This window comes from Orcinus orca, chromosome 19, assembly GCF_937001465.1.
Source record: "Orcinus orca chromosome 19, mOrcOrc1.1, whole genome shotgun sequence".
Classification (NCBI taxonomy): domain Eukaryota; kingdom Metazoa; phylum Chordata; class Mammalia; order Artiodactyla; family Delphinidae; genus Orcinus; species Orcinus orca.
The window spans coordinates 8,982,277-9,001,802 of NC_064577.1; the positions used below are offsets into that span (position 1 = coordinate 8,982,277).

General features: G+C 53.5%; 2 protein-coding genes across 2 annotated transcripts in view; both read left to right on the top strand.

Moving 5' to 3' along the window:
- Positions 1–19,526, top strand: part of RAP1GAP2 (RAP1 GTPase activating protein 2) — a 445,551-nt gene that overhangs the window by 374,346 nt on the left and 51,679 nt on the right. The gene's annotated exons all lie outside the window — the stretch shown is intronic.
- Positions 219–19,427, top strand: CTNS (cystinosin, lysosomal cystine transporter). Its single transcript, XM_033423211.2, has 13 exons — positions 219–441; positions 1,864–2,119; positions 3,205–3,284; positions 7,253–7,331; positions 8,510–8,594; positions 13,011–13,114; positions 13,232–13,363; positions 14,282–14,381; positions 14,472–14,591; positions 15,654–15,824; positions 17,598–17,715; positions 17,977–18,091; positions 18,458–19,427. The coding sequence occupies exons 2-13, from the start codon at positions 2,073–2,075 to the stop codon at positions 18,504–18,506; spliced, it is 1,200 nt and encodes a 399-aa protein (XP_033279102.1). The 5' UTR covers positions 219–441; positions 1,864–2,072; the 3' UTR covers positions 18,507–19,427.

A 19,526-nucleotide genomic window follows, 5' to 3' on the forward strand; every position in this document is an offset into this window, starting at 1 on the left:
ACCCCGAGCGACGGGCCCCGGCTATAGGCGGAGCCGCGGTGGAAGGCGGAACCTACAGGCCCCGCCCCGCAGGGCAGGGTTTGCGATGTGGCCCGAGGCTTCGGCCTTGCTCACCAAAGTACCAGTACCCCGAGTCTCCCTGGGAGATGCGAGAGCTTCTGTGACCCTAATAGTGACTTAACCCTCACACATATCCGAGCCTGCCAAGTTGCCTGAGCCCCTCCGCTCCTCCCCAGCCCCAAACTGTCTCGCTGAGACGCGGGAAAACTACAGCTCCCAGGGTGCACCGCGCCGAGGCCTGTACTCCGCGGATCAGGTGGCTCGAGTCAGGTGACTTCTGGTCCGCCCCACACTAAGTCAAGCCGGCCGGAGGAAGCTGGTACAGTCCGAAGCGGCTCCTGCGTCCCGTCTGGTCGGTCCCCTGAGCCTAGAGGACCTCAGGTGAGAGCCGACGCGGACCCGACAGCCTCCCCGCCTCGTCTCCCAGGCGGACCCCCTGAGGCCTAGAGACTGGCACAGCAAGTCACTTGGGCAGCCTACAGCGCATCCAGCCTCCCTCAGCCGCGCCAGGGTTCCTGCCCCGGCCACTAGCCCCGGCCTCGAGGCACCGGACAGCACCCGGGTTGAAGGGCTCGGGTGGTAGTGAGTGGAGGCGGGGGACACCGGGCTGCCGAGGTGGTGTGGGAGGCTCTGTTCCAGTGCAGGTTAGCGTCCCTTCCCCGCTTTCTGCTTAGTTGCTGCCTGAATCTGGGTCGCAGAGTTTGCAGATTGCTTGGCAGAGGGGAGACACTGAGAGGACCACGCCAGGAGCTCCTTTTGGGGTGCTGAGCGCCGGGCTGGGCTACGGGGGAGTGGGCAGGACGAGACCCGGTCCCGCCCTCCGGGCCTTTCAAGCTGGAGGAAGGGAGGACTACTGGGCCCTGCCTTTTTCAACAATGTTGAGGAAAATTACCACCTAGGCTTTGTGAGAGCCTGCTAAGGGCCCTAGGCAACAGTTGTATTTACTTTACATCATTGTTTCTCATCCTTTTTTTCTTACCAGCCCCTTCCCCTTGAAATTTTAATACTGCTGATAAAAGGACCACAAATCGTGCTTAACGTGTCATTTCATTTAAATCCTATGATTTAGTTCCCACTGTCCCTGTTTTCACTTTAGGAAATTGGAGCTTGAGGAGGTTAAGCAGCACCCCAGAGTCACACAGCTAATAAATGGGGAGCTCAGGTTCAAACCTGTGCAGTCACTCCCCAGGGCAGACAATCCTTGCCACTATGTTTTCCTTCTCCAAGTGAAGAAGATCCAGGGAGTTCCAGGTTGTACAAAAGGTGACAGGATTAACCGGATACCTGACTAAGTGGAGCTACCACAGGAAACCCCTGACCCCAGGTTTCCCCTGGGAGGGGATTGGGAGTGGGAGGCTTCTTGAAGCAGGTGGCATCTGAGCGAGGCCTAGAATATATCAATAGAACTTACACAGGAAGAGCAGCATGTCAGACAGAGCCCATTGTGGTGAAATTCTCCATTTCTACCTCGTAGCATTCACAAAACACTAGTTTTTGTGTACAGTTATAATTTTTAATATTTTATTTATTTATGCACGCATGCATGCTGTGCCAGGTCTTAGTTGCGGCACGCAGGATCTTTAGTTGCGGCATGCGGACTCTTAGTTGCGGCATGCATGCGGAGTCTGGTTCCCCTGCCAGGGGTCAAACCCGGGCCCCCTGCATTGGGAGTGCGCAGTCTTACCCACTGGACCACTAGGGAAGTCCCTGGGTATAATTTTAACCTGATCTTTTTCAAACATTGTAATCGACCACATATCTCTTAAGTTCGTTTTATATCTGTCCTAATGTCTTTCTTCCAAGGTGTGTCAGCGTCTAGGACCAGGGAACTTCTGCTGTCCAAGAGTTTGAGTTCCTCAGTCTACATTCCAATCCTGTGGAATGAGAGAGGAGCCGGTTAGGCCTGATTCTGTGCCTGAGTTCTCAAGGAAAACCCAGACTCTGCCCTGGGGAACAAACTGAATCCTGAGCTTGAGGACATCAGCAAGTGTGAAGAGCAGAGAGTGGCAAGAATGAGAGGGGAGTCATTCCACATACACAGGAGAGCAATTTCCCGCAGGTCAGGGTACAGAAAGCAGAGGGGCAGAGAGCACGGGGATACAGCGCCAAGGGCAAGGCCCCCAGAGGAGGCCAGAGAGTGGGGAGATGGGTGCCGGCAGGTGGGAAAGCTCCTGAGATAAGACCCAATGATCGGGGGAGCTGCAGCAGGCAGAGAGGCCCCTGGAGGAGACGGAGGGGCAGTGGAGGTCAGGCAGGCTGAAGCAGTTAGGGAGACTTTTTCGAGGAAGGGGAGTATCAGGAGGGTTCTTGAGGCCTTTTGGGGAAACTGAAACCAGAGAGGGGGGCAGGGATGTTTCCACACAGACCTCTCATGGCTCTCCAACAGTCCACAGGAATCCCCAGAGGCTGTCACAGGTGGCGGGGCAGAGCACTGTACACTGAAGCAGCGTGCGGAAGCCAAGTTATAGATATTTAAGCTCACCTGCCCCATCTTGACCCTTGGTTCACCTGTTGTGCGTGGGGGTTATGGGTACGCAGCAACCCATCTCCTTCACTTAACCAGTGAGCTGCCACGGGGCTGATCTGGGGCTTGTCCCACACTGGGTCCCCTTTGTGAATGATCCCCGCCGGTCCCAGAGAAGTGACACTTGTTAAACGAAAATGTCCTAATCAAGGGTCGGTTGGTGGCATTAACCCATAGACGCTTATCCCAGGACAGGAAATGAAGTTAATTTCCTTAAGGTTTATAGGTTCACAAAGTCAAATATCTGACCACAGTTTTAATATCTTCTGGAAAAAAGAACCCCCAGCCAATAAGGCTGCATTCTTTCTTTCTGTTTACTAGGTTGCACAAAGCAGTTGAAGAGGGAAAAATTCAGCATTTGTCCACTTCCTCAGGGTGGGACCTTACACAACCCACTTAGCCTCTCTGAGCCCATTTCCCCACATGTAAAAGAAAGATAAGTCCTCCCTGGGGTCCCCTTCTCCAAGCTGGTGATACAAAGCCCATTGAAGTCACAGGTGTGAAGTGGAAGTCCTTTAGGAAGTGTCCGTGCCATGGTTCCAGGTGGCTTATTGTCCACTTGTTGCTGAGCTGATCCAACTTTAACCTGAACTTCTCTTGCTGTTTGTTTTTCTTTCTAGTTCATTGAAATCGAGGAACATGATAAGGAGGTGGCTGGTTATTTTTAGCCTTTTTCCCCTGAAGCTCATAGAGAAATGTGGTAAGTTGAGAAATGGATAAAGAGGGAAATGGAGTAAGTAGCCTGACTTGTTTGCCGCCAAAAGTTCAGGACCATCCAGCTTGCGTGTGTCTGCCTGCCCCTTGGCCAGATGGGCACCCAGTGAGTGGAGCAGACCGAGGTCTGGAGTCCAGGAGTTTTACAGGGAGCCAGATGGTTCCACAGATAATTAGCCTTCTGCCCCGGGGTCCCTATTCCCTTTTCTGTATCACCAACATCAAACTGTGGAGCTCTGAAAATCTGGGATAATATCTGTAGAGAAGAGCTTGTGTTCCCACCCTGTAGACCTCAAAGAGGGGAGTTATGGGTCCTGGGAGATGCTGCAGAAGCAGGTGAGGTAGCCACCTTGTTGCACCTGGTTCTGCCAAGCGGTAGACACCTGAGGAGCCTGCCCGGCATCGCCTGGTATGATAAGAAAGCTCTTCCCTTAGACAGGGACCGAGGAACCAGAGTGAAGCAGGGCTAGGGGCCTCACAGAATTCAGGCTGGTTGTCGAAAAACACGTCAGGGTTTGTGCATCCTTGTGAGGCTTGACCTTCAGAGCAGGGCCCTTAGAGGCCTGTATCATTCCATCGATTCTCCACTGCCCAAACATTGCTGAAATTCCTTCCACGAAAAGCTGCGTAGAGCCTCCATGGACACCAGGCCCATTATTTTGATCATCTGGCTGTTGTCAAAAATCAAATACATCTTGGGAATTCCCTGGCAATCCAGTGGTTAGGACTCAGTGATTTCACTGCCAAGGGCCCGGGTTCAATCCCTGGTCAGGGAACTAAGATCCCACAAGCCTTGCAGCGCAGCCAAAAACAAATCAAATACATCTTAAAACCCCCAGCTAAAGTTTCCAAATTAACCTTATACGAACCGTGCAAACCCTTGCCAAAGCTCCCCAAGAGCCACGCGCAGTGGGTGCACTGCTCCAATTATTTGGCCTCTTGAGCCTCTGAGAAAACACAGGTCATCTGATCAGCTCTTCCACGTTTGTTAAACAATCAGTCATGTCACCTTGTAGTCACACCTTGCGGGTAAGCAATTTCCGAGAAAGAAGAGGTTTCTTCCAAGAAAGAAAGAACACCGTGGAGTCTGGTGTTCTTCCATACGAATGCCAGAGCCCCACTCCAGACCTGCCGGATCATATTGTCTGGGACTAAGGCCCCAAAGTGTGTACATGAGCCTTGGCCCGCTTTAAATAAAGCTCCATTAGTCACGCTAATGCATTGCCCTAGGAAAGAAGAACAAGTGCAACTGCCACCACTCGATTATACAGAGGGCTGACTTAGGCGCAGAGAGGGTAGAAGTCTCTCCCAAACTTGTCTCTGCTTTCGGGAGTGGTATTAGAGGATCAATGATGAGATCATTTGCCTTCAGAGTTTTTTGCCCCTGACTTCTTTGGGTGGAATCTTGAGGTGCTGCCACCTAGTGGCAAGGACCTGCGCTCTGGACCAGGCTGGCCTAGGTTTAAATCTTGCCTCTACCATTTCTGAGCTGTGTGAGCAGGACACTTGCCCTCATGGGTTTCTCCACTTTCTTCTACCCGAAATAGGGATCACGTTGCCCGTCTCTCACTGTTATAGTGATTTGAGAATGGGAGTTCACAGTACAGCAGAGTGGCTGGCGTGGGGTGGGAGGCATAGTGGGAGATGTGCCAATAAGGATTAGTTTTTAAAATGCAAAGACTCTCCTTGGGGGAACCTTCAGGTAGTCTCACCAAGACTCATTTGGTTATTCAGATGTGGTGTCCAGAGACTCCTGCCCTGGGGCAAACTTTAAAACATGCTTTCCCAGGATATGATATGATGCCAGCTTCCTAACTGCTTCCCATCTTGGGCTGAAAAATGTCCTGCAGGGTTTACATGATGATAAGAATAGTCACCAGCAATTATTTCGCACTCAGGCTGTGTGGAAATTGCATCACAGATATCACCACGCTTTATCTTCACAGTGCCCCTGGGAGGGAGGGAGTGCTGTGCTCTCCATTTCACAGGTGAGGAAATGGAGGCTCAGGGAGGTTAAGTACGTTACTCTCGGTCACACAGCTAGGAAGTGACAGAGCCAGGAGGGAACTGTGTGACCCAGAGCCCAGTCTCTCAGCTGCTGAGCGCTGCCATCTTCCTTGGGGCTAAGTGAGGGGAAGTGGTTGAACCCTGACCTGGTTCTCTGAGAGCTCACAACCTCCTCTTTTAAAATGCAAAGTCTGGAAGAGTTAAGCCCATGCGGATCTCCCACTCACCCTGACCACAGTCCCAGCAAAGCCCCAAGGGACCCAGAATGTGGGTGGCTACCTGGCATCACTTTCAGTATCCCTGTCCTGGGCAGGGTCTTGCTTATCTGATGTGGTCCTCAGGCTCTAGGTAGAAAGTAACAGCAGGGACCTTTAAGTCCTCCTACCTCAGCTGTGCAGCCCAGAACAGAGCCTCGGGCTGGTATGAGAGAGGTGAGTGTGAACAAGGAGGGGCAGAGCTGCCTCCAGGCCCCAAAGATACACCTAAGGAGGGGATGGTGGGTGGGGACCATCCTACTCTGCTCTGAGCAGCTTGGCCTCCCAAGGGCCAGGGTGGGGACTGCAACTGACTGTGGGAATCAGCTTGGAGACTTGCAGGCATGGGCCAGAGCCTGCATCTGCATCCACCTTCAGGCCAGCCTGGACAAGGCGGCTCAGGTGGGGTCTGAGAGGTCCCGGGTCACAGAGCCAGGCCCCGGAGTGCAAGTTTCAGGCTGGCAGGTTCCCTTGGAGGAGATGAGGTTACTCTCCGCCCCCCCCCCCCCACTCCCACCGAGGTGTCGGGACAGAGGAAGAGAAACTACTAGGGAGGAGGACTGAGAAGGGGCTCAGACAGTGGAGGTTGAATTAGGGAACTTTTAAGTTTCCTTCCAACCTGAGCATCTAAAATTTCAGTTCTTCGTCTCTGCCTTTGAGGGGTCTGGGGAGACCTGGAGGGAGAGGGAGACCTGGGCCCCACCTGTATCCACTACCCACACAAGGACCATCTTCATCAAACTGAGCACCTGCTTTCCCCTGTGGACCCCCTTCCCAGCCCAGTCTATGTTCATGATCACACCTTAGGCTGCGAAGCCCCTCAGGTGAGGGAGGTGAAGTAGACGCGTGCCTGGGGCATTGGGAACACCTTGGGTGCCGGGGCCGCCCAGAGAACATAGGAAGAGGTCAGAGAGAAGCTAATTCACTCCTGGTCTGTGGCCAAGCTGCCCTGGAGTGTTTGGCTTCCCAAACCTGCTTCCTCCCTCACCCCCGAGGCCTATCTGTCTACCTCCTGAGTTAGCATCTTAATGCCAAGAAGAAGTCTCCCATAGTGAAACTGTGTACTGTTCACCAGTCTCTCCCGCATCCCCAGCAGAGTCAGCCTCCGGAAGGGGATCAATGAATGGGGTGAGCTGGGTTTGTACAGGAGCCCAAAGGCGGTTCTTCAGAAACAGGTTAGCTGGGCCCCAGATATCTCTCTGAGACTACAGGACGGGACAGGACCAGTTATGCAGGGCCAGTTTAGCTCCATGAACAGAGGAAGCCATTGTGCTTTCCATCTGAAGAGGTGGTTTAAGCCCACATGTTCCAGTCCCAGATTGTGGCTTGATTTCCTTTGGGCCAGTTGGGCCAAAAACTGGGACCAGTTTTGGGGCTCCATGGTTTCTATTTCTGGGTGACTCCTACAGACCCTCAGAGCTCATCGGTGGGAGAGGAGGAAGCTACAGCATCTCCTCCTCAGGCCTGTGTCTCCCTCTGTTTCTGGCAGCAGGAGGGGAGAGAGCATAACAAGGACATTTCCAGTCCCATCACTTACTTAGCCCCTCAGAATCTCAGAGTCTTTGCCTGGGGGATAGAGGTGGTTATAAATCAGACTTCGCAAGTTCAAGTGTCAGGGGCCCTCCTCCCAGCGTCTCAGTGGGCCTGAGTTCTCTGACCTCATGACTCATGCCACTGATTTGGGTCGTTCCAGAGTCCACGGTCAACTTCTCTGTTCCTCCCACCGTGAAGCTGGAAAATGGAAGCTCCACCAATGTCAGCATCTCCCTCCCGTAAGTTCCCAGGCCCAGCTTTGTCCTCAGCCCAGCTCGTTCGCCCCACAGCTGGGTCAGGGCTGACCCCCGGCTCAGTCTGTTCATATTTTAAGTGTGATGCCCTTGCCTCTTCACTTTAAGACGAGCCAGGGAAAGAAAGGCAGTGGCCCTAGGCTGCAGACCGAGGTCCCAAAGTCTCTCTCTCCCCAACCGCTGAATCCTTGCTTCCAGCGGGAGGAGGATGACACATGAGCCTTTTCCCCAGCTGAGGAGAGTCCTTGAGTGACCAGCAGTTGATGCCAGACTTCGAAGTGGTCCTTTCCAAGGTTCGAAATATTTGAAGAGAGCCCTGGAGGTTGGGGGCGAGGAGCTAAGTCGTTTGGCAGTGCTTCTGAGATCACATCCAACTGCGTTGGGTGGATCCCACTGTGCAGCGCTCCTGCTGAGGCTTGTCTGAGAGTCTCTCTAGCTGCCCTCTGCTGGTTCCCGCACGAGGGTGCCGACCTAGTCCAGACCGTGCCAGAGAGCTTACCTCCTCTGTATCCTTCCCTGCTTTGTCCAACTCTTGCCTCCCAGCCATGAGGATTCCCCAAGATGAAGATCTGGGAAGATTTTTTTCTCTTTACCCTTCTCCCTTTTCCTCACCTCTCCCGGGACATCTGATCTCAAACCAAAGCTTTGGGACCAAGGCTCCCTAACAGACCCGCATTCCATCCCCAGATCCTGCCATTTCTGCACATCGACACCTTGTGAATCTGACACATCAGCCCCTCAGCACAACTCTCCCCTCTGCAGAATCCTTAAGCGGCTTTCCACCGCCTTCCAAATTAACTCCAGGCCTCTAAGCCCAGACTTGAGGTCCCTATGGGCTGCTCCCACTCAGACATATCTCACTGCTTTCTGGGGTTGCTGCTCCCTGCCACCTGACCCTTCTCAGAAGCCTTTCCCACCAGAGCAGATGCCATGGTCCTGTCGGCCTCTGGACACCTCATGTGGCATTCACAGCCAGTTTCCCACCTTCTCGTGTTCTCACTGGCCACAGGGACCCCACCTCTCAACCCCCCAGGGCCAAGCACATAGCAGTGCCTCACCCTAATTGCTTGAGAAATGACAGGCCTGCTGTGAAATCCAGAGGGCTGGTTGAGATCTCACAGAGTACAGCTTCTCAGCAGTAACCAGACTCTTGTCCTCCACAGGCGTCCTTTAAATGCAACCTTGGTGATCACTTTTGAAATCACATTTCGTTCAAAAAACATTACTATCCTTCAGCTCCCTGATGAAGTAAGTAATGAATCATAACTGATGGGCAGAAAACTACTGGATAACAGAACACATTTTAACTAAGTGCTTGTGTAAATAGGCCACCTTGTTTTTATACCATGGGCTGCCCCTGTCTATTATTCTAGAAATCTCAGATTTGGGCTTTGTTAGTCTCTTTGAGGATGGGCTTTTTATGCTATGTAGATGGAATTAGGAAGGTGATGGTAAGAAATCTGAGGCAGAAATGGTTCTGAGAATGTAGAAGAAATTCTTAAGATGTTTTTTTAAGACATTACTGCTCAAAGAGCATCGACGGACTAGGAGCATTGTCTCTGCTTTAAAATCTTTTCTTTTCTTTTCTTTTCTTTTTTTTTTTTTTTGCTGTACGCAGGCCTCTCGCTGTTGTGGCCTCTCGCGTTGCGGAGCACAGGCTCCGGACGCACAGCCTCAGTGGCCATGGCTCACGGGCCCAGCCACTCTGCAGCATGTGGGATCCTCCCGGACTGGGGCACGAACCCGCGTCCCCTGCATCGGCAGGCGGACTCTTAACCACTGCACCACCAGGGAAGCCCCTGTTTTCTTTTTAATTGAAGTATAGCTGATTTACAATGTTATGTTAGTTTCAGGTGTACAGCAAAGTGATTCAGTTATACATACACATATGTATATATATTCTTTTATGTATATATTCTTTTTCAGATTCTTTTCCCTTATAGGTTCTTACAAAATATTGAATGTAATTCCCTGTGTTACACAGTAGGTCCTTGTTGGTTATCTATTTTATATATAATAGTGTGTATATGTTAATCCCAAACTCCTAATTTATCCCTCCCCGCTAAAACTTTTTAGAAATGCCCTATCCCAGACCTACTGGTTAAAAATCTGCATATAAGCAAGATTCCCCAGATGATTTGGGTCCACATTAAAGTTTGCAAAGCACTGTTCTGAGATCCCATTGGATGAGTGTTATTTCCAAAAACCAGTGCCAGAGGCCCAGAGGCTGTCTGATATAATAGTGATGACTATTTATAGTCTTTATACATTTATCTGTTAATACATACCCTGCTTCCACCTTACCAAGGTTTTGAGCCAATCACCAATCAACCTGATTTTAAAACAAATCAGTAGGGGGAAAAAAGAAACCAGACAAGATGAACACAGGGATGAAATTGATAGCCGTGAGGCTCAGCATGAGGCCCTGTGTGGTCGTAGAAATGAGCTGCAAATCAGCTCTGAGCCTCCTAGCAAGCAAACAGTATTGACTCATGATCAGATAAAGAGCGTCTACCTAAAGGACCTGAGTGAGAGGGGAGTCTCATCTCATAGACAGCACCATTTCCCACAACTTCCCCCTCCTGCCCCGGGATATGAGGCCTGCTGCAGGGTAAGAAAAGCCGTTGGTTCTAAGAGCAGGTTGTGGTATTTAGCCCTCAGAAGTCTGGCTTGATCCACAGATCAAATTTAGACTCTGAGGAAAGGACGCTGATCACTTAGTTTAAGGGCCAAACATCTAAGGGAAAGATTAATCTTTTAAAACTAAGTGAGGGCTTCCCTGGTGGCACAGTGGTTGAGAGTCTGCCTGCCGATGCAGGGGACATGGGTTCGTGCCCCGGTCTGGGAAGATCCCACACGCCGCAGAGCGGCTGGGCCCGTGAGCCATGGCCGCTGAGCCTGCGCGTCTGGAGCCTGTGCTCCGCAACAGGAGAGGCCACAACAGTGAGAGGCCCGCGTACCGCAAAAAAAAAAATAATAAAATAAAAAATTTAAATAAATAAATAAAAATAAGTGAAAATCAAGCATAACATTAAGCCAAAAAAAAAAAAAAAAAAAGCCTGGACTGTATGATTAAAGTGCAAACACAGACAAAGCAAATCTATGGTGTTAGAAGAGTGGTTTCCCAACCAGTTTGCAAAGCAGAAATAGAGACACACATGTAGAGAACAAATGTATGGACACCAAGGGGGGAAAACGGGGGTGGGGGTGGGGGGATGAATTGCGATTGACATGTACACACTAATATGTATAAAATAGATAACTAATAACTCCTGTACAAATAAATAAATAAAATATTCCTATAGTAAAAAAAAAAAAATAGTAGTTTCCTTTTGGGATCAGTGGTGACCAAAAGGGAAGAGAACACAGCTTCTGGGGTCTGGAAACGTTCCATTTCTTGATCTGGGTGCTGGGTGCACTTTTCTGCACCTATGTTATAGTTCATTTTTTTTCTTAAGAATTTAATTTAATTTATTAATTTATTTATTTTTGGCTGCGTTGGGTCTTCACTGCTGTGCACAGGCTTTCCCTAGTTGTGGCGAGTGGGGGCTACTCTTCGTTGTGGTGTGCGGGCTTCTCATTGCGGTGGCTTCTCTTGTGGAGCACAGGCTCTAGGCACGTGGGCTTCAGTAGTTGTGGCGCGCGGGCTCTAGAGCGCAGGCTCAGTACTTGCGGTGAACGGCCTTAGTTGCTCCATGGCATGTGGGACTTCCCGGACCAAGGTTTGAACCCATGTCCCCCACGTTAGCAGGTTCTTAACCACTGCGCCACCAGGGAAGTCCTAGTTCAATTTTTTTATTTTTATTTTTTTTAGCGTAATGGTGGCAGATCCATTTGTAGAATGACCTATCTGGGCACCAACCCACTCTTCCAGGCTTATGCCTCTTTGACCCATCCCTTTCTCTAACTACTCCTGTCTACTCCCTGTGCCTTTGGAAACCACTGGGTAGAACTTGGGGGTCAGGCAGGCGGTCTAGGAGCCTGCGCTGTGAACCACAGGTGAGGTACATCACCCCGACACATCTCAGTTTCCTCATCTGTGGACAGAAGGTTAATAATGTCTCCTTGACAGGGCTGTGAGGATTAAAAGCAGTAGCAAGTATGAAATGTCTAGGATTGCAGCTGGCACATAGAAAGAAAGCACTCAGAAAAAAGATAGCAATAAATTTTGCTGTGGACCTAAAACTGCTTGAAAAGATAAAGTTTATTGATTAAAAAAGTTAAAAGCAGGACTTCCCTGGTGGCGCAGTGGTTAGGAATCCGCCTGCCAATGCAGGGGACACGGGTTCGAGCCCTGGTCCGGGAAGATCCCACATGCCACGGAGCAACTAAGCCCATGTGCCACAACTACTGAGCCTGCGCTCTAGAGCCTGTGAGCCACAACTGCTGAAGCCTGCACGCCTAGAACCCGTGCTCTGCAACAAGAGAAGTCACCACAATGAGAAGCCCGTCGACACAACTAGAGAAAGCCCACGTGCAGCAACGAAGACCCAACGCAGCCAAAAATAAAAATTAATAAAAAAATTAAAAGCAGTTGTTATGATTTCATTCTGCCTTGTATCAGTTAATTTCCAATTGGAAGATTTTCCTCTTACCTAGTTCTACAAGGGACCTGGTGGCCACTTAGAAATATGCAAACAACAGTTGCCAGGAAAATCTGCTAAAAATAAGAACAAATGAGGATGGGAAAGTAAAAGAGCCAAGAGTAGTACGTGTCATGAAGACGTAGCTCACGAGACATTGGCCACGAACTGGATCCCAGGCTTTGCAGCAGCCACTTACACCATTTCAATTGTCCTGCCAAAGCCCCCTGATTTCTGGGGATAAGAGCAGAAAGATAGTGTTCAAGGGTCCCTGAAGAAGCCACTGCCATCCAGTGAGCCACATCCTTACGGTGCCCACAACATGGCTGGAAGGCGGGGCTTGAAGCATCATCCAGGGAACAAAGAGATGGGGGACTGTGTGGTTTAGTAAAGGTATCATCCCACTCCCTGCCACACTCGGGATTTGAGAGCATCAGGAAGCATGATTGGGAGGTCAGAAGTTGCAGGTAGGCCTCCAAGTACTGTTTCTTGGAGCAGAGCTTTCTATGAATATTGGGCAGAAATGAGGGTAAGGATGTTCTCCCTGCCGGGCGTCTGGTGTGTGCACCTCTTCTGTTTGTCGCTTGGCAGCCAGGCTGGGCGTGGGGCAGACATCCCTCTGTGGATCTGGAAGAGCCGTCCGTAGTAACGGAAGTAGAGGTAATAGTCATCGTAGGGTAGTAGTGATGGTAACCACTTCACAGCTTGCTGCGTGTCAGGCTCGGTGCCGTAAGCTTTATGGACATTATGTCGTTCAGAGCAGCCCTGTAAGGTAGACACTTGTGTTCCCCTTTTACAGATAAGCAAACCGAGATCAGAGCTCAAATAGCTTGCCCGAGATCGAATGGCTAGTGAGATGAAGAGGGCCCTCCCACCATCCCTCAGAGATAAGCCAGGGGAGTCTGACGCTGATGTATGGGGGTTCCAGCTGGCTGATTAGTCCAACATTTCTCCCTACTGTTAGGAAGCTCCTAGAAGGCAGGGGCTGTGTGTGACCTGTCCCTCCATTCCCTAGTGCATGGCCTGGAGCTGGGGTCCCAATAACTACGGGGCGCTGGACCTGATTCAGTTTTCCTAACAGGTTGTGGTCCCTCCCGGCGTGACAAATTCCTCTTTTCAAGTGACGTCTCAAAATGTTGGACAAGTTACCACTTATCTGCACGGAAATCACTCCAACCAGACCAGGTAGGCTGGCCTCTGCCCGTGTGGGCCCTAAATGATGAGAAGGGGGATGGTGCTGGCACGTGGGGTTTCCTCCAGAAGTCCAGCCCCAGCTCATCCCGGTCCCCACATTCTCTCCAGCCCAAGGATACTCTTCTCCGTGATCCACAGCAATGTCGTCAGCATCATAAACCAGGTGATCGGCTGGATCTACTTTGTGGCCTGGTCCATCTCCTTCTACCCGCAGGGGATCGCCAACTGGAGGCGGAAGAGGTAACCCACGGAGCTTCACGTGCAGCTTCACCTGGGGCCGGTAGGATGGGCATTCCAACGAGGCTGTGGGCAGCCTGGGTTCTGACTTACCCCTCTGCTCTTCTTTCTTCCTGTCCTTTCTTAAAAGTGGTCTGATGTGAAAGTTCTAAGCGCCTGTGTAGGACTTGCAGTGCTGGGCATTTGGTCTCTTGTGCAATTCAGGCCCTCCCTGCGAAAGCAACAAAATGGGGCTTCTCAGTGGAAGTGGAGAAGGGGCTGGGTGGGAGGAGCCCACCTGAATCTGCTGGGCTCCTGGGTCCACGGAGCCCTGGAGGAATTAGTGTCAAGTTGTGCCCCAGTGCAGGAGTTGGATCCTTCGGCCTCAGAGACGAAAACCGGCCCACCTTGATTTTAAAGACAAGGGCCCAGGGCTTCCCTGGTGGCGCAGTGGTTGAGAGTCCGCCTGCCGATGCAGGGGACACGGGTTCGTGCCCCAGTCCGGGAGGATCCCACATGCCGTGGAGCGGCTGGGCCCGTGAGCCATGGCCGCTGAGCCTGCGCGTCCAGAGCCTGTGCTCCGCAACGGGAGAGGCCACAACAGTGAGAGGCCTGCGTACCGCAAAAAAAGACAAGGGCCCAGGCGTCATGCACCAAGGACATCTAGGCCACCAAGGAACGTGGGCCTCTGAGGGGCTGCTGAGCTGGGAACCAGGGAGGGAGGCGCTTCCTCTCTGCAGGAAGCCTCCAGACAATCCCAGGAGGGTGGGGTTCGGTGGCATTGGGGGTGGCATGGAAAGGGACCTGAGGACTGTGCTCTCCTTGAGGGAGCCAGGCCCTCCTTCCTGTGTGCTGAGAGCTCTGTCCCCTCCAGCCCCCGGCGGCCCCCAGTCTCACCCCCTGCTCTGCTTTGTCTCCCCGTCCCCCCGCCCCCTTCCTCAGTGTCGTGGGTCTGAGCTTTGACTTCGTGGCCCTGAACCTGATGGGTTTCGTGGCCTACAGCGTGTTCAACATCGGCCTCTTCTGGGTGCCCTCCATCAAGGTACGGCCCTGCTCACCCCCGCAGCCCAGTCCAAGCTGTCCGGTGGTCTGGCCACCCCTCACCCCCCAGCTTCTCTGCACTCCCAAACAGGAGCAGTTTCTCCTCAAATACCCCAATGGCGTGAACCCCGTGGACAGTAATGACGTCTTCTTCAGCCTGCACGCGGTCGCCCTCACCCTGGTTATCGTGGTGCAGTGCTTCCTGTACGAGGTGAGCAGTGACCCTGGTACCCGCCACAGCCTGCGCTGCCCAGGCCAACACCCGGCAGCACCTGCTGCCCATACCTGCCGTTTTACAGGAGACATGGAAACCCCCAGAAGGGAAATGTGTCCGTTCACTCACATCTGCTGGCCTATTATCCAGACCCCATTGCTGGGTACAGGGAACACCCTGTAAGCCTAAGTCCTCAGGCCGCCCCAGGTCTGGGGTGAGGGACACAGACGGAGGCAGTGATGACCCAGCAGGCTGAGAGCTGAGCGGGCAGGGAGAGCACAGGTAGCTCGTGGGCCCCACGACTCAGCCAGGGAGGAGGGGGAAAGAGGGCACTGAGTTGTGGTCCGAGGGATGAGTGAAGTTCCCATGGCGATGCGGAAGAGGGCCAGGGTGGGGCACCCCAGCCGGCGGACAGAACTGTGAAGGCCAGGGAGCAGCGAGAGGGACTGCGAGCAGATGGGGTGGCCAGGGTGGCGGTGGAGGGAGCAGGAGAGGCCCTGGGGGGCTCTGGGGGCCGGGCTGAGGAGCCCGGGCACAGCTGTGCTGCTGGAGGGCCGTCTGCTGTCTCAGCAGGGAAGGACGTCGTGAGTTAGTGCGTATTTCAGGGCATCGCTGATGCTGCTGTTTCCTTTCACTTCCCTGTGGGTGCACCACTTCCCTTGGGGAGTTCTCTTCCCACACACAAGGCCGGCTAGAGCTGCTTGGCCCCCACCTTCACGAATCTTCTAGGTTTTCTTACCCTTTGCTGAGAAGATTAGATGAGGGAGGCCTGCTTTTGGGAAAGAGATTCCAGAGCCAATCAGGCTCCCTGGGGTCGTGGAAGGAGCCTGGGCCGAGATGAGGTGCCAGGCCTCCAGCGTGATGGGGGCCATGTCCCCAGCACCCTTCACTCCTGGTGGGCTCTGAGAGGGACCCCGCTCTGCAACATGGGAACAGGAAGCAAATGGGCTCTTCAGGTCCAAGAGGAGGGAAACAGAGACCCTGATAGTGACAAGGTGCAGTTGGTGCTGGGCTCTCTGCACCCCGCCCATCCCTTCCCCTGCCCTGTCTCATCCTCAGCGAGGCAACCAGCGGGTGTCCTGGCTGGCCATTGGCTTCCTCGTGCTCTCCTGGCTCTTCACACTCATCACCCTGATCATGGCCGCGGTCAGGGCCACCACGTGGCTGCAGTTTCTCTTCTGCTTCTCCTACATCAAGCTGGCAGTGACGCTGGTCAAGTATTTTCCACAGGTACCTCCAGGGTCTGCCCGCCTTTTCCACAGGTACCTCCAGGGTCTGGCCGTTAGCGTGAGAGGGATGAGACACAGACCCTGGACCCGGCTCCCTTGGGGCAGCTTCTGGCCAGGGTGAGATGTGAATGGAAAGTTACAGGGAGGAGGCCGGCAAGCCCAGCAGGAGTGGGGCCTCACAGAAAACCGGCTGTGACCAGTACCTGCTCTTCCCAGGGGCCAGGAATCCCACGGGGAAGTCAGTGGCCGCTTCTCTGACTCATGCTCAGCTCTGAGAGTCAAGGGTTGTGCAAGTCACTCCCATCTCTTTCCAGCCCCACCTTTCTAATGACTTCAGCTTTGCCCCCCCACCCTACCGCCACCACCCATTACCACCAACTGATGACCCTGATGAGCCACAGCAGGGTACCAGGAAGATGTAGGGGGGGGGAACCCGCCACCATTCAGGGTCCTCGTTGTGAGCCCTCAGCACCCTCCCTCGAGCACTCAAACAGTCCTCTTCAGAGCTGGGTCAGACACAGCCTAAGAGTCAAACACAGCTTGCCCCACAGGCGGAATGGCCCGGGAGAGGGTCAGGTGTAGAAGAACTGCTAACTGCAGGCTGAATCTAGGCCCTTGCCTTTAACTCGCCTTCCCAGCACAGGGAACCTTGTGTTCCGTGGGCCCAGGAAGGAGAGCATTTTGGCCAGGGTCAGGGCCAGTACCCTGGAGGGCATGGAAACAGAGCCATCCGCTTAAGGATGAGCAGGACTCAGTTCTGTGGACAAGAGAGAAGGGGCGCTCCAGGCCGGGGCAGCCTGCACAAAGGCACAGGCATAGAAGACCCTGCTGGCGGAGCACTGTGAAGCTAGGAAGGCGGGACCAGCTCCCAGGGCGCTTGGGATGGTGGCTTCAGAGTCGGGGGATGGCTTTGGGGGAAGTGGGGCCTCAGTCCCTGAGCGTGGGGAGGCTTGGGCCTGGGAAACCTGGGAGGCAGGAGCCCCAGTTAGAGATGTTTGGAACTGTCCAGGACTGGAGAGGTGGCAGCAAATACAGAAGAGGGTGGGAGAGGGCAAAGAAGGGGAACTGACAGGTGGCTAACTGGGAGAAGACCACTACAGAGGCCAAGCCGTCCCCCCGGGTGGTGGGAAGGGAGGTCAACGGTCAGAGAAGCCCAGAGGGCACTGGCAGCAGGAGGAGGAGCGATGTGCAAGTGGGCTGGACCTGGGAAGCCCGAGGTGGACGCCCTAGAGCCCAACCAGGGCTGAGGAGGGAGTTAAGTCCACTCTGCAGATGGGGAGACTAAGGCTGGGAGAACTCAAGTCACTCTCCCAGGGTAACATAGCTCCTCCGATGGTGGAGCTGGGATTCCAAACCAGGCCATCAGACTCCCAGGCCATGTTCATAAGCACAACATGAATTCAGTCCAGGCTGAGTTTGAGGAGATTCTCCATTTGAAGGTGAGTAGAAAAATCAGAGTTGCTGGGAAGCCAGGATAAGGAGGGCTGAAGAAGATGGAGAGGCAGCAGCTCCCCATCACTCTGCCGGAGTTTGGGAGGTGCAAGGGAAGGAGGAGGAGGGCTGTTTGCTGAGCACGCAGAGGAGACCCCAGGACCCGCCCAAACCGTGCCCTCAGTCGAGGCTTGTCGGAGCCCAAAGGTCACTGGTTTTGGAGCTGAGGTCCAAGCGCATGAGTGGGAGGAATGAGAGCCGCTCTTGTTTGGAGCGCGGTCACGAGGTGCAGGAGGCCGCCACTCAGCCCCCTCACCGCCCTCCATCTGTCTGTCTGGCCCAGGCCTACTTGAACTTTTACTACAAAAGCACCGAGGGCTGGAGCATTGGCAACGTGCTTCTGGACTTCACTGGGGGCAGCTTCAGCCTCCTGCAGATGTTCCTCCAATCCTACAACAACGGTGAGTCAGCCGGCAGGCAGCTAGAGGCACAGGGCGGGGCCAGGCTTCCTGGAAACCACCCCTCCCCCACACGGGGAATCCTAGCCAGTCCCAGCCCCCAAGGTGAGGCTTACCTCCGGGCTTTGGCAGCTAGAGGATTTGTGGTTTCCTGGGCAGATGAGCACCCCGCCCCCCCACCCCCACAGCCCCACGTGCTCCAGCTGCTTCAGGGGCTGCGAACCTAAAACCAAAACCAATCCCATCCCTTCTGGCTGCTAACAGACCAGTGGACACTGATCTTTGGAGACCCGACCAAGTTTGGCCTCGGCATCTTCTCCATCTTCTTCGATGTTGTCTTCTTCATCCAGCATTTCTGCTTGTACAGAAAGAAACCAGGGTATGACCAGCTGAACTAGCTCCCAGGGACCCAGCGGAAACAGCCCAGGCCCTGGGCCCTGGTGGGCAAGTTTCCACCAGGAAGGCTGAAAAAGCCGTCTGGAGTGCCGGGCTGGCTCCATGTGGAGAAGCACTCTTCCTCAGGGCCAAACTCCTTGAACTTGAACCAGCCTGCTTTCGTCCAGGACTCTTACAGGCCAGGGAGGAACCTACCTCTGGGATAGGCACCTGACTGTGTGCCGAGATTAATGGCCAGACCACTGGCGGCCCATCCCAGACTCCCCAGAGGTCTCAGCCCCTCCCAGGCTTTGCTGGCCAGGCATCTGGCCCTCCTGCATCTTGATGCTGCATCTCTATTTTCTTCAAGGCTTCAGGCAGCACGCAGGGCTTCTGGCAGCCGTCCCAGGCAGGATTGAGCACTGAGCTTGGAGCCAAAGGCCTGGCCCCAAGCAACGAGTGTTTCTGGAAGCAGCTTGAAGGACTGACCTTGCAGCTGGGAGAGCCAAGTGTGCTTTGCTGCCACTGCTGTGTTCAGAGACCAAGCAGCCAGGTGCCGTGGCCAACAGACCTGAGGTGCTGGTGCTGGTGGCAGGGGGGCTAGGACTTTGGGGTTAGGCCTTGGGTACCTCCTCTGAAGGCTGCATTCTCTGAGCGCTCACTGTCCTGACACTCAATTCTACGTAAACCCACTTTCACGACTGCAATCACAGGTGGCCCAGGCCAGGCTCTGCTAAAGAAACAGTATTTCTGAGCCTTGAGGTACCCAACAGATTGGTTCAGAACCAGGCTCACATCCAACACTCTCTGGATCCTTATCACACTAACGACCCTTTTGGATTTTTCAAAGGGATGTTTTGGAAGTGAGTGGCTTACTTTCTTCTGCTGCTGCCTATCTCCACTTACCCATAGTCAAGCCCCAAGCCCCTCCAACTGCTCCTTACCCTGAGTCTGGAGTACAGGACACACACACACACACCAGTCTGTGCCTTAGACGCCTGTTAGACTTGCCACGTGGTGAAAACAGCTCCCCTGACGGGGAGGGCAGGCCCCCTTCCCTCCCCAGACCCCTACCTGAGACTCACCAATTTGTGGCTATTCAGGAGCCTCAGATAAGGACTTAAGACCAACTTACACAATCCTTATGGGCCCAACCTGATCCCAAAGCCCGTCCTTTCCCACTCCAAGCAGTTGTCCTTCCTTTGGAGGAGGGGAGGGGAGGGTCCCAGGACGTGCCTTGTACATGCCATGAGCTTGTCAGTCCACTCTCGTAGTCGTTAACCACGAGATCAACATGAGGGGCTTCTGTCCTTAATTAAACCTGATTCATTTCCTCTGCACACTGAGCATTTGCCAGATGCAGGAGGCAGGGGTGTTGGCTTCAGAACCAAGTCCTTGGGGCTTAGGGAGACAGCCTCAGTCACTCGTGTAAGGAAATG